The sequence below is a fragment of the Mustela nivalis genome (assembly GCF_964662115.1).
Source record: "Mustela nivalis genome assembly, chromosome: 1".
Taxonomy (NCBI): domain Eukaryota; kingdom Metazoa; phylum Chordata; class Mammalia; order Carnivora; family Mustelidae; genus Mustela; species Mustela nivalis.
In genome coordinates, this window is record NC_139020.1 from 48724122 (window position 1) to 48742947 (window position 18826).

At 37.0% G+C, this 18826-nt stretch overlaps 1 protein-coding gene across 4 annotated transcripts in view; it reads left to right on the forward strand.

Annotated features, from left to right (window-relative positions):
• The window catches only part of CEP97 (centrosomal protein 97), a 32676-nt gene extending 14167 nt beyond the window's left edge, over positions 1-18509 (forward strand). The window contains exons 7-11 of one of the 4 annotated variants that reach the window (XM_082696234.1): positions 1658-1822; positions 2397-2530; positions 7109-7874; positions 12074-12149; positions 13578-18509. In XM_082696234.1, coding sequence (XP_082552360.1) covers positions 1658-1822; positions 2397-2530; positions 7109-7874; positions 12074-12149; positions 13578-14282 — 1846 coding nt within the window. In that variant the 3' untranslated portion in view covers positions 14283-18509. The remainder of the gene's footprint in view (positions 1-1657; positions 1823-2396; positions 2531-7108; positions 7875-12073; positions 12150-13577) is intronic. The other 3 variants (XM_082696235.1, XM_082696236.1, XM_082696237.1) reach the window with 3 other exon arrangements.
• The last annotated feature ends 317 nt before the right edge of the window (positions 18510-18826 follow it).

The window sequence follows — 18826 nt, forward strand, 5'->3', positions numbered from 1 at the left end:
CTGGGGGTGCCTGGATGGCTCAGATGGTTAAGCTTCTGCTTTCGGCTCAAGTCATGATACCAGGGTCCCAGGATTGAGTCCTAGGGAGCATTGGGCTCCCTGCTCAGAGGGGAGCCTGCTTCTCTCCCTCCCTCTGCTGCTCCCCCTGCATGTGTGCTCTCTCTCTCTCTCTCTGTCAAATAAATAAATAAAATATTGGGGCTCCTGGGTGGCTCAGTGGGTTAGAGCCTCTGCCTTTGGCTCAGGTCGTGATCCCAGGGTCCTGGGATTGAGCCCTGCATCGGGCTGTCTGCTGTGCAGGGAGCCTGCTTCCCCCCTAAAAAAACAAAAAATCTAAAAATAAATAAATAAATGAATGAATGAATGAATGAATGAAGGATAAAGGCTCTTAATGAAATAACTACAATACTATTATCACATCTCAAAAATTTCACAATTCCTTAGTAACTTCAGGTATTATTAGTTCAGTGCTTATGTTTCTAAAAGTTCTCATAAATGCAGTTTTTAAATGGTTTTTTGGAAACAGGATCCAAATAAGGCTCCCCATTGGATTTGGTTGATATATCTTTAAATTTCTTGCTTTTTTAGTGACTTAAAACTTTAATTTGTTATTGAATGCTCCATGGGTTGGCCATGCATATTTGGTGGTTCTCATGTGCTTGTGGTACGATCACACAGAGCTTGGCTGGGTGTCCAAGATGATGCTTTTAAATCTCTGTTAATTTATAGGTTTCTTCTTTTTCATTTTCTTTGCTTTCTTTTCTCTTTTTTGGTTGTTGTTGAAAAAAATGAGATTATATGTCCTGTAGAGTTTCCCACTACACCTATTTTGCTGACTAAATCCCTGTGTCCCTTCTTATATTTCCTGTAGATTGGTAGGAGGATGTGGAGGTTTCATCAGATTTAGGCTTTTTAGTGGAGAGGACCACTTTTGGGTCCTGTCAAGACACACACACACACACACACAACACACAATGTTTGGTTGTCCTTCATGTTATTAGTAGCTATTAATGATCAATGCCTAAAACTATTAATTCATTCACTGAGAGCTTCAAAATGGTGAGATTTTATTTTTTAAATTTTTAAATTTTTTAACTTAATTTTATTTTTTCAGTGTTCTAAGAGAAATGGTGAGATTTTAATCCATTCATTTTATTAGCTGGAATACCTCTATTTGGTCCTTCCTGGTATAGATTGTATAGGAAAGATAGAATTATTGATATTGAATTCTTACTTTTTATTTAACCAGTTTTTAAAAGTAATGATTTTGATGGTTCACTAGCGTCCTCTAGCTGTGACCAATTAGCTTTTTTTTTTTTTACTGTCATTATGAATTAATGGATTTAAATGTAATTGATATATTTATGTACTTTAGTTTGATGGTGAATAGAGGGAATACTCATTGCTTCTTTGAAAATAATTTAAAGATATTTGGAGCTGTGAGTGCAACTCTGTGGAAGTGCCCCTAAGCGAGAACAGAGGTTTAAAACATTAGAAGAGCAAAGGGAATGAATCAGAAGGAAAGGTTAAGGAAAAAAATAAACTTAACTGAATTTTATTTATGAAAATCATCCAGTGATGCTTTAAGTTAAGAAGGAAAATCATTGTTGCTTCAAATGTATCTATGCTGGTGTCATTGTTTGTTCCCCACCTCCAGTTTGAAAGCTGAATGGCTCTACAGTCAAGGCAAGGGGAGAGCATACCGGCCAGGCCAGCATATCCAGCTTGTGCAGTATCTGGCTACCATCTGTCCTCTAACTTCCACACTGGGTCTTCAAACTGCAGAGGATGCCAAACTAGAGAAGATTCTGAGCAAACAGAGGTAAGCCCCTTTATTTGTAGCACCTGATAATTCACAAGTAGAAATATCTCTCAGTCTTTCCTGCATGGTTAGTAGGACTGGGGCAAGTGCTGTGACCCACATTTCTGGGCACTCAGGCCCCTTGTCACTGCAGCAGTCCTGCAGGGGAACTAAACTGTGCAGTGCCGTCCAGCCTGCTCTACAGCAGGTGCATTGTTAGTCATTTCCTGAGTGGGGAGAGCCGAGCAGTGTGGAGACTGGGGATTTTTAAAAATATATTTGTCCTTTAACATAGGTGTTTCATATGGGTTCTTTAATAGTAACATTAAGAAGTGAAGCTAGAAGTGTGAACTAGTCACTTTATTAGAGAGCCTGCCTTTGAGTGTGCATGTGTGTGCCTATGAGGCTGTCTATGTGATTGTGATTTAACCTTTCTATCCAGTGCTTTCAAACTTGACTTTGTAATTTGGTGGTGATAAAAGATACCTACTTTGAAAACTTAAATCTCTACCTCTTTGACAGGATTATGTAAGAAGCAGGAAAACTTTCTTTTTGTGGTTTGTGTTAAGTCACATCAGATGTTACTAATTTTTAGGTTTCACCAGAGACAATTGATGAACCAAAGCCAAAGTGAAGAGCTAGCCTCTCTTGCTTCTGTTGATACAAAAGCATCCCTTGTACCTGAGCATTCAAGCCCTGTTCAAGATGGCCAGATAGTCCAGGAAAGCGGTATGAAATTGATCGATCTGTGGTCCTTTTTCTCCAAGTTGTTCCATCTGTTCAGTACCATAAAAGGGAAATAAATACACATTTTTATAATTTTTTGTTTGTTTACTTAAGTGAACATTTAGGTCTTATATTTTATGTATGTATCTATACAGACACACATGTAAAATTACTATATTTTAAAGTTAATTTTTATTAGTTTTGTCACAATAATAATTTTTTTTGAGATTTTTTAAAAAAATTAATATATAATGTATATTAGCCCCAGGGGTACAGGTCTGTGAATCGCTGGGTTTACATACTTCATAGCACATACCTTTCCCAATGCCCATAACTCTACCACTCTCTCCTTCCCATCCCCCCACCTCCGCAACCCTCAGTTTGTTTTGTGAGATTAAGATTCTCTTATGGTTTGTCTCCCTCCTGATCCCATCTTGTTTCATTTATTCTTTTCCTACCTCCCAAACTTCCCACATTGTCTCTTCCTCATATCAGGGAGATCATATGATAATTGTCTTTCTCTGATTGACTTATTTCACTAAGCATAATACCCTGTAGTTCCATTCACATCATCACAAATGGCAAGATTTCATTTCTTTTGATGGCTTCATAGTATTCCATTGTATATATACCACATCTTCTTTATCCATTCATCTGTTGATGGACATCTAGGTTCTTTCCATAGTTTGGCTATTGCGGACATCATTGCGATAAACATTCGGGTGCACATGCCCCTTCGGATCACTACATTTGCATCTTTAGAGTAAATACTTAGTAGTGCAATTGCTGGGTCCTAGGGTAGCTCCATTCTCAACTTTTTGAGGAACCACCATGCTGTTTTCCAGAGTGGCTGCACCAGCTTGCATTCCCACCAAGAGTATAGGAGGGTTCCCCTTTCTCTGCATCCTCGCCAGCATCTGTCATTTCCTGACTTGTTAATTTAGCCATTCTAACGGGTGTGAGGTGATATCTCATTGTGGTTTTGATTTGTATTTCCCTGATGCCGAGTGATGTGGAACACTTTTTCATGTGTCTGTTGGCCATTTGGATGTCTTCTTTGCAGAAATGTCTGTTCATGTCTTCTGCCCATTTCTTTTTTTTTTTTTTTTTTTTAAAGATTTTATTTATTTATTTTACAGAGAGAGATCACAAGTAGGCAGAGAGGCAGGCAGAGAGAGGAGGAAGCAGGCTCCCTGCTGAGCAGAGAGCCCGATGCGGGACTCGATCCCAGGACCCTGAGATCATGACCTGAGCCGAAGGCAGCGGCTTAACCCACTGAGCCACCCAGGCGCCCTCTTCTGCCCATTTCTTGATTGGATTATTTGTTCTTTGGGTGTTGAGTTTGATAAGCTCTTTATAGATTTTGGATACTAGCCCTTTATCTGATATGTCCTTTGCAAGTATCTTCTCCCATTCTGTCAGCTGTCTTTTGGTTTTGTTAACTGTTTTCCTTTGCAGGGCAAAAGCTTCTGATCTTGACAAAGTCCCAATAGTTCATTTTTGCCCTTGCTTCCCTTGGCTTTGGCGATGTTCCTAGAAAGAAGTTACTGCAGCTGAGGTCCAAGAGGCTGCTGCCTGTGTTCTCCTCAAGGATTTTGATGGATTCCTTTCTCATGTTAAGGTCCTTCATCCATTTTGAGTCTATATTCGTGTGTGGTGTAAGGAAATGGTCCAGTTTCATTTTTCTGCTTGTGGCTGTCCAATTTTGCAAACATCATTTGTTGAAGAGACTGTCTTTTTTCCATTGGACATTCTTTCCTGCTTTGTCAAAGATTAGTTGACCATAGAGTTGAGGGTCTATTTCTAGGCTCTCTGTTCTGTTCCATCGATCTATGTGTCTGTTTTTGTGCCAGTACCATAGTGTCTTGATGATGACTCCTTTGTAAGAGAGCTTGAAGTCTGGAATTGTGATGCCCCCAACTTTGGCTTTCTTTTTCAATATTCCTCTAGTTATTTGAGGTCTTTTCTGGTTCCATACAAATTTTAGGAAATTTGTTCCATTTCTTGGAAAAAAATGGATGGGGTTTTGATAGGGGTTGCGTTAAATGTGTAGATTGCTTTAGGTAGCATAGACCTTTTCACAATATTTGTTCTTCCAATCCAGGAGCATGGAACATTTTTCCGTTTCTTTGTGTCTTCCTCAATTTCTTTCATGAGTACTTTATAGTTTTCTGAGTACAGATTCTTTGCCTCTTTGGTTAGGTTTATTCTTACGTATATTATGGTTTTGGGGGCACTTGTCAATGGGATTGACTCCTTAATTTCCTTTTCTTCTGTCTTGTTGGTGTGAAGAAATGCAACTGAGTTCTGTGCATTGATTTTATATCCTGACACTTTACTGAATTCCTGTACAAGTTCTAGCAGATTTAGAGTGGAGTCTTTTTGGTTTTCCACATATAGTATCATATCATCTGCAGAGAGTGATAGTTTGACTTCTTTGCTGATTTGGATGCCTTTTATTTCTTTTTGTTGTCTGATTGCTGAGGCTAGGACTTCTAGTACTATGTTGAATAGCAGTGGTGATAATGGACATCCCTGCTGTGTTCCTGACCTTAGCGGAAAAGCTCTCAGTTTTTCTCCATTGAGAATTATATTCATGGTGGGTTTTTCGTAGATGGCTTTGATGATATTGAGGTATGTACCCTCTATCCCTACACTTTGAAGAGTTTTGATCAGGAAAGGATGGCTGTACTTTGTCAAATGCCTTTTCAAGAAAATCACACTGGGAAGACGAGGTAAAGGAAAGAAAATGGGGAGGAGCATCCAGGAGCCGCCAGTACTGCCTCAGGATGGAGGGCCACTCCTCAGGGGATCACCCACGCTCACCCACAGCCCAGGACCAAAGCATTCCATAGGCCTGACCTGCCCCCAACCCCCAATAATAATTATTTTTTTAAGTTTTTAATTTTAATTCCAGTATAGTTAATTTACAGAGTTATATTAGTTTCAGATGTACAATACAGTGATTAAACAATTCCATGCATTGCTCAATGTCCATCTTGGTAAGTGCCCTTCTTAATTCCATCACCTATTTCACTCATCCCTCCATCTACCTCTCCTCTGGTAACCTTCCGTTTGTTTTCTGTGGCTCAGTCTGTTTCTTGGTTTTTCTCTTTCTCTTTTTTCCTTTGCTCATCTGTTTTTTTTTTTTATTAAATTCCACTTATGAGTGGTATATGGTATTTGTCTTTCTCTGACTAACTTATTTCACTTAGCAGTGTACTCTCTAGATCCATCCGTGTTGTTGCAGATGGCAAAATTCATTCCTTATAATGGTTGAATATTAATCCATTGTGTGTGTGTATATAAATATTTCACATCTTCTTTATCCATTTTTCTATTGATGGACACTTGGGCTGCTTCCATAATTTGGCAATTGTAAATAATGCTGCAGTAAACAGAGGGGTGCATGTATCCTTTTGAATTAGTGTTTTTGTATTTTTTTGGTAAATATCTAGTAGTGCGATTACTGGATCATAGGGTAGTTCTGTTTTTAACTTTTTGAGAAACCTCCATCCTGTATTCCACAGTGTCTGCACCAGTTTGCATCCCTGCCAACGGTGCACAGGGGTTCCTTTTTCACTACATCCTTGCCATCAGTTGTTATTTCTTGTGTTTCTGATTTTAGCCATTCTGACAGTTGTGAGGTGATATCTCATTGTAGTTTTGATTTGCATTTGAAAGATGTTGAGCATCTTTCCATGCATCTGTTGGCCATCTGTGTTGTCTTCTTTGGAGAAATGTCTGTTCATGTCTTCTGATTTTTTTTTTATTTTTATTTTTTTTATTTGACAGACAGAGATCACAAGTAAGCAGAGAGGCAGGCAGAGAGAGAGGGGAGAAAGCAGGCGCCCTGCCGAGCAGAGAGCCCAATGTGGGGCTCGATCCCAGGACCCTGGGATCGTGACCCGAGCCAATGGCAGAGGCTTTAACCCACTGTCTTCTGATTTTTGATCGGATTATTTGTTTTTTGGGTGTTGAGTTATATCAATTCTTTAAATGTTTGGATACTAACCCTTTATTAGATATGTCATTTGCGAGTATCTTCTCCTATGCCTTTCCATTTTGTTGATTGTTTCCTTCACTGTGCTTTATTTCTAATGTTTAAAAAATATTCAGAGAGTTGCTGCCTTTTTTATTGACTTGATACTTTGAAATTCTAATGATTATTGCAAGAATTTGTTTTCTTAAAAGTCTTTGGTTTGGGGGTGCCAGGGTGGCTCAGTGGCTTAAGCCTCTGCCTTTGGCTCAGGTCTTGGTATTAGGGTCCTGGAATTGAGCCCCGGATCGGGCTCCCGGAGCCTGCTTCCCCTCTCTCTTTGCCTGCTTCTCTGCCTACTTGTGATCTCTCTCTCACTCTGTCAAATAAATAAGTAAAGATCTTTAAAAAAAAAAAAAAAAAGAATTAATATAATTAAAAACAAAAGTCTTTTATTGATGTTTTAGGCATATCGGAGGAACTCCCCAAAGCATTTTATCATATTGTACTATATTTCAGGGGTTAGATTTCATTACAAAGATACAACTAAAAATCTTTTTAAATATTTAGTGGTTTCAATGATACTTTGTTGATTCTTCTAGAACCCGTCATCCAAGTCAATTCTTGGGTTGGGATTAAGAGTAACGATGATCAATTATATGCTGTTAAGAATAACTTTCCAACCTCTGTACACACTACAAGATATTCTCGAAATGATCTGCACTTGGAAGACATACAGACAGATGAGGACAAGTTAAACTGTAGTCTTCTCTCTTCAGAGTCCACTTTTATGCCAGTTGCTTCAGGACTCTCTCCAGTATCACCTACAGTTGAGCTGAGGCTACAGGGCATTAACTTGGGCCTAGAAGATGATGGTATTGCAGAGGAATCTGTGAAAGGGCTGGAAAACCAGGACTTTAATAAGGAAGAGGAAAAGGCGTTTTGGACTACAAATGAGAATTCTGTTCAAATGAAGGAAAGTGTCATCCCTACAGAGGTAAATGAGAAAGATGGGCTCTTACCATGTCTGGAGCCAACAGTAACTAGTGCTGTCTTGAAGGATGACGCCCATGGTCTTACATCTTTTCCTGAGTCAGTTGGACACAGTGTTTTCCATACACAGCCAGGCAGCGGAGAATCTGTAGCTTCAGAGAAACTTCCCTGTGGGGTTTTAACCCAGAGATCTGTTGCTTTGGGACAAGATAAAGTTGCCCTTCAGAAATTAAATGAAGCAGCCACGAAACTTCAGGCCTATTGGCGGGGCTTTTATGTCAGGAACTACAACCCCCAAGCTAAAGATGTGCGTCATGAAATTCGGCTGCGCAGAATGCAGGAACACATTGTTTGCTTAACTGATGAAATAAGGAGGTAAGTCAAAAGTTCTTGTTTAGGTGCTGTATTGTTGATTTGGGAGTGTCAGAGTCTTAGAGTTGATTCAGAACACTGAGCCATTGCTGTCATGGTCAGGACACTTCATACCCTGTTGCCATTCTTGGTTTCCTTGTCTCCTATAACATACTGAAAGCATCTTGAGGACAGGAACTGCCGTATGTATCTCCATTGTTAGCATGGCTGTTGGTACATTGATGCTGTGTAGCAATAAATGTTGAGCAATGGCTTGTCTTATAGGTATTTATAAACCTAAACATAGAGAGGTACAGAAAATGAAGAAAAATGGAATAAGCATAGGAATGAGAAGATGAGAAAGTCTACATGGAGCCCAGTAGATGATACAGAATTAAAGAAAGGAGTGGGGACTTAAAAGGGACTAAAAGTCTGGGACAATGGTAGGAATTATTCCTCACTTCTGTGGCTGACATTACTGACTGCCAACCAGGAAAATTAGGAGTTCATGTATTTATTTTGAGTATTAGTTTTGCAGCAAGCAATATTTATTAATATTATCAAGTGGAAGGGGAGGAAGCAGTAAAAGAGACTGGGAAGGGGCTGCCAGTGTTCTAGGAAGACAGGGTGTGCGTCACAACTTTGATAGGGAAATGTTTTAGGAGAGAAGAGAGGTGCCATAGGGAGAACAGAGGATTATATGTTTAATTTAGAAGCTGGAGGCTATTGGTGACTATACTGGGGGACCCTGGGACTATTCTCAGGTTTGATGATTTGCTAAATGGACTCACAAAACTTGGGGAAGCTGTTCTGTTAATGACTATGGTGTGTTCAAATGAAAGGATACAGATTAAAGTCAGCAAAGAAAAAAGGTGCATAGGACAGAGTCTAGGAGAGCAGGTACAAGCTTCTTGTCTTCTTCTAGTGGAGTTGTATAGATAGGGCTGAGTCTCTTGGCATTGATGTGTGACAACACATACAAAATATTGCCAACCAGGGAAACTCACTGAAGCCCTGACTACAGGGTTTTTATTGGGTGTCAGTCTTGTAGGCATTGAGTGCCTGTGTGACTAACCTTAACTACTTACACCTTAGCTCCTACCCAAGGTCAGACTGATACCATGTCTCTATCAGGACTGTAGGTGAACAAAACAGATATTCATTCACCTGAAAGCACACTGTTAGCATAACTATCTGGTTTGGCCCCAAACCCCACATATATACAGATACTCTTATCAAGCAGGATATTCCAAGGACTTGGACATTATCTCCCCACCAGTCCTTTCTTTGGAATGTGTGGGGTTAGAACACCCCAAGTCTGCTGAGTTAACCCTTTCTTGCCTAGTGAATTTCCTAAAAGCAGCTTCAGTATGTAGTGGAATCAGGCAGTTTGGAACGGATTGAATTGTGAATGAGAGGTAAAGAGTGAGTGTAGCCAGTTCCTTTATGGGGGATCCCATTTGAGGTATGTTGCTGGAATAGAATCTGGAGTTAAGGAAAATTCTTCTTTAAAGATGGGAGATATAGAGCATGTTTATGTGTTGATAGAATGATTTAAAAAAGAGGGAAAATCTGATAGTGCAGTGGAAAGAAAGGAGAAATGCAAGGTTGAAGTTCTTGAGAAGGTGAAAGAAGGGATCCAGTGCACAAGGAGAGGGAGTGGCCTGAGGTAGGAGCAGGAGCAGAAGCAGGTAAGATAGTAGGTTTGATGGGATGGGAGGGAAGCAGAAGTTCTTTTTTTTTAAGATAGCGCTTTTTAAAAATTTAATTTCAGTGTAACAGAATTCATTGTCTGTGCACCACACCCAGTGCTCCATGCAATATGTGCCCTCCATAATACCCCCAACCTTCTACCCCCCACCCCTTCTTAACCCTCAGGTTGTTTTTCAGAGTCCATAGTCTCTCATGGTTCATCTCCCCCTCCAATTTCCCTCAATTCCCTTCTCCTCTCCATCTCCCCATGTCCTCAATGTTATTTCTTATGCTCCACAAATAAGTGAAACCATATAATAATTGATCTCTCTGCTTGACTTATTTCACTCAGCATAATCTCTTCCAGTCCTGTCCATGTTGATGCAAAAGTTGGGTATTCATCCTTTCTGATGGAGGCATAATACTCCATAGTGTATATGGACCACATCTTCCTTATCCATTTGTCCGTTGAAGGGCATCTTGGTTCTTTCCACAGTTTGGCGACCATGGCCATTGCTGCTATGAACATTGGGGTACTTCTTTTCACTACATCTGTATCTTTGGGGTAAAATACTCAGTAATGGGAAGCAGAAGTTCTGTTTTATGAATGCTTCTCTTTTTTCAGTGATACAGAAGACATGGTCAACATTTGAAAATAAGAGGGTTGAGGTTGTAGAAGGTTTAAGAAAAGAGATGTGAAGTGTGAGGTATTCATCTTAAAAGTGAACTTAAGGCAAAATGGAGGATTATTACTGTGAGGAAAAACTTAAAATGCAAAACAATAGGTGAGGCTGTATGAGTTTCATTAACAATTTTCAGGTGTTCTATTCTGATTTAGGCATGGTCTGCCAGGAATGGTTTTTTTCCCAGGTGAATATGGTAGAAGAGAGAGGGAAGGGCAAAAGAGCCTGAAGATATTTGGGAGGGAATCATTATAACAGTGGATCTTGGAATTTACAGAAGGTAAAAGGAGAGACAGGAGGAGGCAGGGATCATTAGTTTGGAGGTCTGGATGAAGGTTGGATGTCTAGATTGTTGCATGGGGGGTGGTGCAAGAGCCAGTGAACTGGGAAGATGGGGTTAGTGGTTTGTGTGGGTGCTTGAAATCATTTTTGAAAATGGTGTAGTCAAAAATGATTGGGTCTAGGGTGTCTGGGTGGCTCAGTGGGTTAAAGCCTCTGCTTTCAGCTCAGGTCATGATCCCAGGGTCCTGGGATTGAGCCCCACATCTGGCTCTCTGCTCAGCATACCTGCTTCCCTCCTCTCTCTCCCTACCTATTTCTCTGTCTGCTTGTGAGCGCTCTCTGTCAAATAAATAAATAAAATCTTAAAAAAAAAGAAAAAACTTTAAATAAAAACAAAATGGTTGGGTCTAGAGAGAGATTTTGAGGATGAATGATGTAGGGTGGATTACTGTTAGAGAGGGCATCCATGTGAATACTGAGATCTCTAGAAATGATGATAGGTATGAAGTGGAAAGAGACTGGTGCTGAGATTTCAGTGATTGCAGGCAGATTCTGGGAGGCTAGTACTTGAAAAAGAGTAGAGAAATTTATCCAGATGGCAGGAGTTCTTCAAGGAGGAAGGCAAAAGAACAGTTGTTGACAGTAGAAGCAATCTTCTGACCCTGATGTTTGAATGAAAAAAATAGCTTCCACTTTTTTTTTTTTCCCCCCAGTAGGCTCCATGCTCAACATGGGGCTTGAGCCCTGAGATCAAGAGTCACATGCTTTACCAACCAAGCTAGCCAGGTGTCCCAGAATAGCTTCCACTTGAGAGGGCTACAGAGTCATCTGCAGTAGGTCTGATTTGGTCAAAGAAGATTTCACAATAGAGGTTGAGACAATAAGGGAGTTTGCCAGTTATAAATATGAGGTCTCAGATGGCACAGGAGAAGAGCTTGGGGGTCTGGAGAAACTTGGGAATTGGGTCAGAAGTAGAACAAAATGGTGGTGACATTGTGGACGATAACAGAGAACTAATGGAGCCTTAGGTTGGTGACATGCCTAAGTATGGAGAGGGCAGCAATGAGCCCAGATGAATATTTAATGAATAAGGGGAAGTGATGGATGGGGAGGTCCTTTGATGATAGCAAGGAATATGTCAGGGACCTGGGCAAATGGGGACTGAAGTTTGATGGGATTAGTCCTATTAGTCTCTTAGAAGATGGCTTGTCAACTGTGATTCTAATCCTCTGATGTTTTGTAGCCTTTGAACAGCTGCTCTTTTCTGTGGCTCTTGTGCCTTTGGTGTTTTTGGCTGGGAAATAAAGGCCCAATAAAGAGCCATTTAATATTTTATTTTATTTTTCATCATTAGCAATACTTTGTAGAACCAACATAATCTGAGTTTCATTTACATCCATTTAGCTTCTACATTGAGTCATAGTTTAAAGTTTCAGCTTAGATATTCTAAAAGCAGGAAGGGCAGTTATTAGACTATTAATACAGTACATGTGTCTATTAGTTGTAACAATAGGCGCAAGTCAAAGCTCCTTCTTTGTGTCAGTAATGGATTTTGAATTATTGTAGATTAAGAAAAGAAAGAGATGAAGAACGTATTAAAAAATTTGTACAAGAAGAGGCTGTCAGATTCCTTTGGAACCAGGTAAACCCATTCCTGCTGATTTACCTAATGTGTGAACCAAGAAAAATTCTAGATTTATTGAGATAATCATAGAGTAGTCAGGCATATTGAGAAGTTTCTCGAAGTTAAGGATGTAATATGTGTTCTTTGCCATTAACTGAATTAGAACAGTGAATTTTGTTAGATTTTATTTAAAGAAAAATATTGTCATAATTTTGACGGGAAAGATAAAGAACTATAAAGATGAAGGAAAGTGACTAAATCGAGGGATGTTATAATTTTCCAAGAGGCAGAAAATACTCAATTAAAAGTTTTCTCTAGCCATCTATCTTGTTTTACCTCTTTGGAATATTTGAATGAAAGGTGACTAAGATAGTATATGATAGCTCTGATATGCATGTCCTAAAACGTGCACATGACTTCTTGAGAGTTTAAATCTTCTAATAACATACTTCAGGGACTGTTCAGACAATCAATTTTACTTTTATTTTATCTCATCAAACATTTCCTTGATAATTTCTTAGAAATATTTTTATAAAAGAACTTGCTATAATAGGATTTTATCCATAAGATTAAGAAATAGTTATTGATTTCTAAGGTTTTATAATTACTAATATTAGGGGAGTAGTTAAATTATAGAATAACAATACCATAGAACATTATGGAACAATTAAAAAGAATAAGGTAGCAGTATGGACTGATGTAAAAAGTTCTCCAGAATAACATTGTTCAGTGAAAAACAGCAAGTTGCAGAACTTAAGGTTCTGCTTGATATTAAAAACTTTGTGTATATTTGAAAACATAATAAAAGGTCTAGAAGGACATGTATCAAACTGCTGTTAGTGATTTCCTGGGAGGTTGGTCAAAGAGAAACTAAAAGATTCTATATATTGCTTTCTTCTTGCAGATTTAATTGTAAAATTTTGAGATTTTGATTGTACGTTAAAAATGTAAAGGCTATATTATCAAGAACTCAGGGTACTTTTGGATATTTTAGAGTTGTATATGCTATATTGTAAGATAATATTTAAAAATTCTATCCTAAATGGATATCTACATTGAAATATTTATTTTAGAGAATCTACTTACCCTGGGCTCTAACATGTCTTATTCAATAGACTTCAGTTTCTATTGAGTACATTATTGACCCCTTAAGTCAAGGCTATTGTGCTTCTGTTTGTTTTTCTAGTAGTAGCAAGAGAATTGCTTTGGCTCATCCTGATTCTCCTGGTGAGGACTTTTTGTTACCAAGAACATGTACCACTTGCACCAGCCTGGTTTAGGCTGGGATTGCTGTGGAAAGGATAAGGGGAGTCAGGCCATTTCTAACTCCAGTTCTGCCATCTGCCATTTACCAACTTCATGAGTGTTGGGGGAAAAAGCTCAAAGAACATTGTAAAACAGGCATGATTTTTGTTTTATAATAAAATTATATCCTTTGGTTTACAGGTAAGGTCTCTACAAGCTTGGCAACAGATGGTGGATCAGCGTCTAAGTTCTTGGCATACTGATGTTCCTCCTGTATCAAGTACTCTTGTGCCCTCTAAACATCCATTATTCACCCAAAGTCAGGAGCCCTCTTCTGATCAAAATTCTGATTGGTTCATTGCTCCTGAGGAGGCTCCTCAAGAGAAATCTTTACCAGAATTTCCAGACTCTGGTTTTCATTCTTCCCTAACAGACCAAGTTCACTGTTTGCAGGATTCTCTGGATTTTGAGAAAAGTTCCACAGAAGGCAGTGAAAGTTCCATAATGGGGAATTCCATTGACACAGTCAAATATAGCAAAGAGTCAGATACAGGGGATGTCACTGATGAACACAGTGAATGGAATAAGGAAAGCTTAAACAATGAGCAGGATAATAGTCTACTTGAGCAGTATTTAACTTCAGTTCAACAGCTAGAAGATGCTGATGAGAGGACAAATTTTGATGAAGGGACAGGAGATAGTAAGCTTGACATACCTTCTTCCCCTGAAAAGTTAGATGCCTTGTCTGATGGTGCTTCTGTAGATGATACTCATGGCATATCTCCTACTTTGCAAGATGAAATCAGCCAGGCACCAGAAAATTGTAAATTAAATGCTGAAGTTCAAGGGCAACAGTCAGACTGTGATTCTAAATTTCAGGTATTGCATGTTGGTATTACAGTGTAGCATGTGTGGTTGCTTGGGAGGAGAAAGCTTCTTAAGAATTTCAGTTGTCTTTTTTTTTTTTTTGTGAAGGGGAATATCACCCCATTTTTCTTACTATTTATATATAATTTGTATTCTTATCTCATGTTTTTCATATTTTAGAGACTGGGCTGAATCTTCATTTTGATTTTATTAGCTATTAGCTGTAATCTGTCAAACAATATTTATGTTGAAAGCTATATGCACTTTATTTCATAATAACTGAATTGCATCAACAGTGTTCTTGTTTTTTAATGTACTCATTTCCTTTCAAAAAATAAACTAGAATATCTTTCAAGAAAATTGAATAGTTTACCTTAAAGATATATATAAGAGAAGTTAGATTTTTCTGTATGTGAGGAAATTGATTATGCAGTAAGGAATGCAACTTGTTAAAGTGAGTGTAGATGACAAGTATAAGGACTGTGAACTATAGAAATTTTTCCAGCCTCCTTGGAATAAGAACATATATTTTTAAGCCTTTTGTCCTCCCTTATGAATCAAGAAAAGCCTTCTTATGAGCAAATAGGGAGAAAAGGTAAGATTATAAGGTTTTTCAGAGGAAATGAATATAATTGACTCATGGAAAACTTTAATGCCATCTGTCAGTTTTAACATATGAAGTAAAGTGTTCCATCTGGAATTAAAAATCAAGCTTATTTAAAGAGGCATGACTAGAATATCTCTTAGATGTGGAGAAAGCAGATGCTAGGCTCCATTTGCTTGGAATAATGTCACAGCAGACATTATCTTTTCATTCAGTGCTTTTTTACCCTACAGATAAGCATTTATGTGCCAACTTCCTTGCCAGAAATTAACATATGTTCATCTTCTCTGACCCTGCATTATATTTGCTTATGTATTTCAGCAGAAGGTCCATGGCCATTTACTTCATTTTTTGACCTCTGCTTCACAATGAAGAACATTTAAAATAATATTAATGGTAGAATATGACTTTTTAAAAGGTCTATTTTCTATCCAAATCTCTGGAAAAGTGCCACATTTGGAAGGCAATTTAGTGGTTGTTAAAAAAATATAAACTTCACTTATTTCTTGTTAAGAAGAATATATATCTGTAACTTCAGGAAGAAATGATAATATTGTGTTGAATGTTATTGATGGGTGCATTTGCAAATCAAGGAAGCTTAATATATTAATCTTTGAGAATGTTGTAGTATCATTGAACAGCATATATCTGATTTCCCCTAATCTTTGGACATACAACTATTTAAAACTATGGCAATACTTAAGTGTTCTAAATTTAGGTGCTAAATATCTATTCATTTTTCTGTTACAGTCACTAGATCCCTTTCTTCGAAGTTATATAAAATAAAAACTTATGATCCTTCAAGAATAAAGTTGGGGATTACATGTTATACTTTGTTGATAGCTAGAAACTTTTCTCCGGTATGGGTAAGATGTATTTTTCTTGGTTTATAAATATGTAGCACTCAGGTTGAGAAGACTTAGATTTCATTCTCAGAAATTCAGAGTCTCTTGAAAAAGGAAATATTTTCTGTCTCTTATAAATGAAACAGCCGTCTTACATTCAAAATTTTCCATACTGAAGCATGTGTAACGTTGAATGCACATTAAATAAAAATAGAATTTTTTACTTTTTGAATAATGCTAATTATCTTTTATGGATGATTTTGAATTTCTTCTTAAATATACCCTATTTTTCTATTTTACAGTTAAGTGCCTCATTTGCTGCCCATAGTTAGAAAAAACAACTTGCACTGCACTAAATACCAAAGTGCTGATTTATGGTACATTAATTTCTCATAAAAGTCCCTAAAATGTTGTGGTTCAGTATTGCCTAAGTAGGTTTCTGCTGATATCTTCTCCCTCTTTTTCTAAGAAATGGCACAATACAACTAAATTCATTGAATATTAGTGTTTGTCGGCAAGATTTCCTTTTTTTACCTTTGCTTTGTTTTTCTAGCCAATAAATAATATTAGTATGCTTTTATTTTAAAATTGACAGTTTATAGTAATGGTTAATGTTCTGCTCGTCATTAGATTTAACTTTACTAGTGTTTTGAAGTGGAAGAATATTCAGTTGCTCCCTACTCAACTGTATAGATTATTTTGAATGTAGATAGAATGAAAATAATGTAAATTAGAATGCAGGAAAATTGTGGCAGAGACAATATATTTTAATAAGTTTACAGTGTAATTTAAAATAACTTATGTAATTAAGTAAGATATTTGGTGTTATGTCATGGGCTATTCATTGGTCTGGCTAAAGAGAGAATGAATCTAGTAAAGTTTGGGAAGTTGAGCTTTAACATGGTCTTTGTGTTTTTTCTTATAGGAGAGGATTAGTTTAGCTGTGTTATTTTAGTTCGTATCAGTTTTCTTTATATATAGAAAATTCAATATATCGAGATATTCCTCCAGAAGCACAGCATCTTACCATGTGAAAATTGGAAGGAATCTTAGCAATTATCTATTCTAATCTCTTTGTTTTAAGGATGAAAAGGTATAGAGAATTAAGTGACTTGCTGATGTTATAGCTAGTTAGTAGTAATAAACTGTGAAAACTTAAAAAGTTATTGTATTCCAAAATTTATTATTACACACTATTAATTATACATTTAGTGAGTCAGTAGGAAAATCTTTGCGTATTTTTCATTCTCTTTGAAAGAGGAAAAAAAAAACTGACAGAGCTAGAATCCTACCACTTGAATGAAAATTGCTTGTAGATAATGACTAAGTTGTTCAGAAGTCTGAGTAAATTTTCTCTGAGAAATGTGATATCATTAAGATCATTTTTTAAAGATTTTATTTATTTATTTGAGAGACAGAGTGAGAATGAGAGAGAGAGAGAGCATAAGAGGGGAGAGGTCAGCGGGAGAAGCAGACTCCCTGCTAAGCAGGGAGTCTGATGTGGGGACTCTGTCTATCCTGGGACTCCAGGATCACGACCTGAGCCGAAAGCAGTCGCTTAACCAACTGAGCCACCTAGGCACCCATTAAAATGGTTTTTAAAGAGAACTTCTAGAGATTAAAAATGTAAAAGTATAATTGCATCTGGAATCCATTTATTTCATAACAAGAAGTATAACAGGTTGCTGAGATATCTAAGATTTTCTAGTGAAATCCCGAGTTTGTTTAGATTTCTTCTTCAGTTTTACAGAACAACAGATGACAGAGTTTTAACTCTCTTGTTGTGCAGAAATGTCCAATCATGTCGGTTGATATAAACACCATATAGTTTGGTTCTATAAGCTTAATTATGAAAGGCCTCGTAATATGCATGTTTTAGGAAAATATTTAGCCACACACTGGTTTGCATATATGCAGATAACTTTATTCTTGAATAATGTGGGTGCCATTCTTGAGTGTGGACTTTTATTTTTGTTTTGGGTTATTTTAGATATGTAAACTCTGTAATAGTATTTTCCTGTTATCTACTTAATGCAAGTCTAGTTACACTTTTTGTAAGTATTTTCAGATATAACATGAGCTTAAGATACTATACTATTCCTTGTTACTTTTTTTGGTGCAGATTCTTAGATTTGGATTTATAACAATATAAACTATAAAACTTTTTTTTTTCTGGAGTGAAGATGGCATATAGAACACGAGTCTGATCGGTTTCCCATTCATAAAACAAAAGACTTCATTTTTAATGTATATTTTTATTTTGCCATGTATCTTATTAATGACACTTATTATATTGTAATGTTTTAACTTTTAAATATATGATCCCTTTATTAATAAAGTAAAACAGAAAGGGTCTGTAAGGAACACTTAAATATTTTTAGTGATATTGCTTACACTGATCAAACCTACAGTGCCATACTAAAATTAAAAGTCAAGTAAACAAAACATGACCTTAGAGTGAAACAGATAATTGTCTTTTTAAAATGAGGTGCTTTTTATTTGTGAATGAGTGGAAATCATATTACATTTTAATTCCTAAATTGATTTTAGTAGATAGCAGGAATCTCTGTGTAGTGGCTTTGTTCATTTTCTAATTCAATTTCTTTGAGTATTTTATAATAATTTTAATATTAACAAAAAGAGTTTAAAAGTAAATTTATTTTTGGGCTATTTTTAGATTTCTCTTTAATTTTGTGTTAGAAATAGATGATTTAAAGTGGTTATGGTCTGTTTATGAAAGCTAAATATTTTGTATTATATTTAATTTGTATTTAATTTGTATTTGAGTCTAATTCTAAATAAAAAGTTTGTACATTTGTTTGAGTGATTAGTCTGTTTATTATAGTGGTTAGTAGTGATGGTTGTTACTCATTGTGTTTGCAATTAGTGGGTAATTAAAATTCAGAACAAATTGCAGATAGAATTCGAAGGAAGTTCCAGAGTATTGTTATATAAATGAGTTTACAATAAAATAGTCCTAGCCTTATGATAATAGATATGAAATGAAAGAAATGGTAATTTAGTAGTTTTATCTGGTATAGATTTTATTACTTCCAGGTGATGGGTAGAGAAGAGCAGATATCCCTCACAGAGCGCAGAGGACACTGTCAGGTACTGTTGAAACTGGGTGCTGA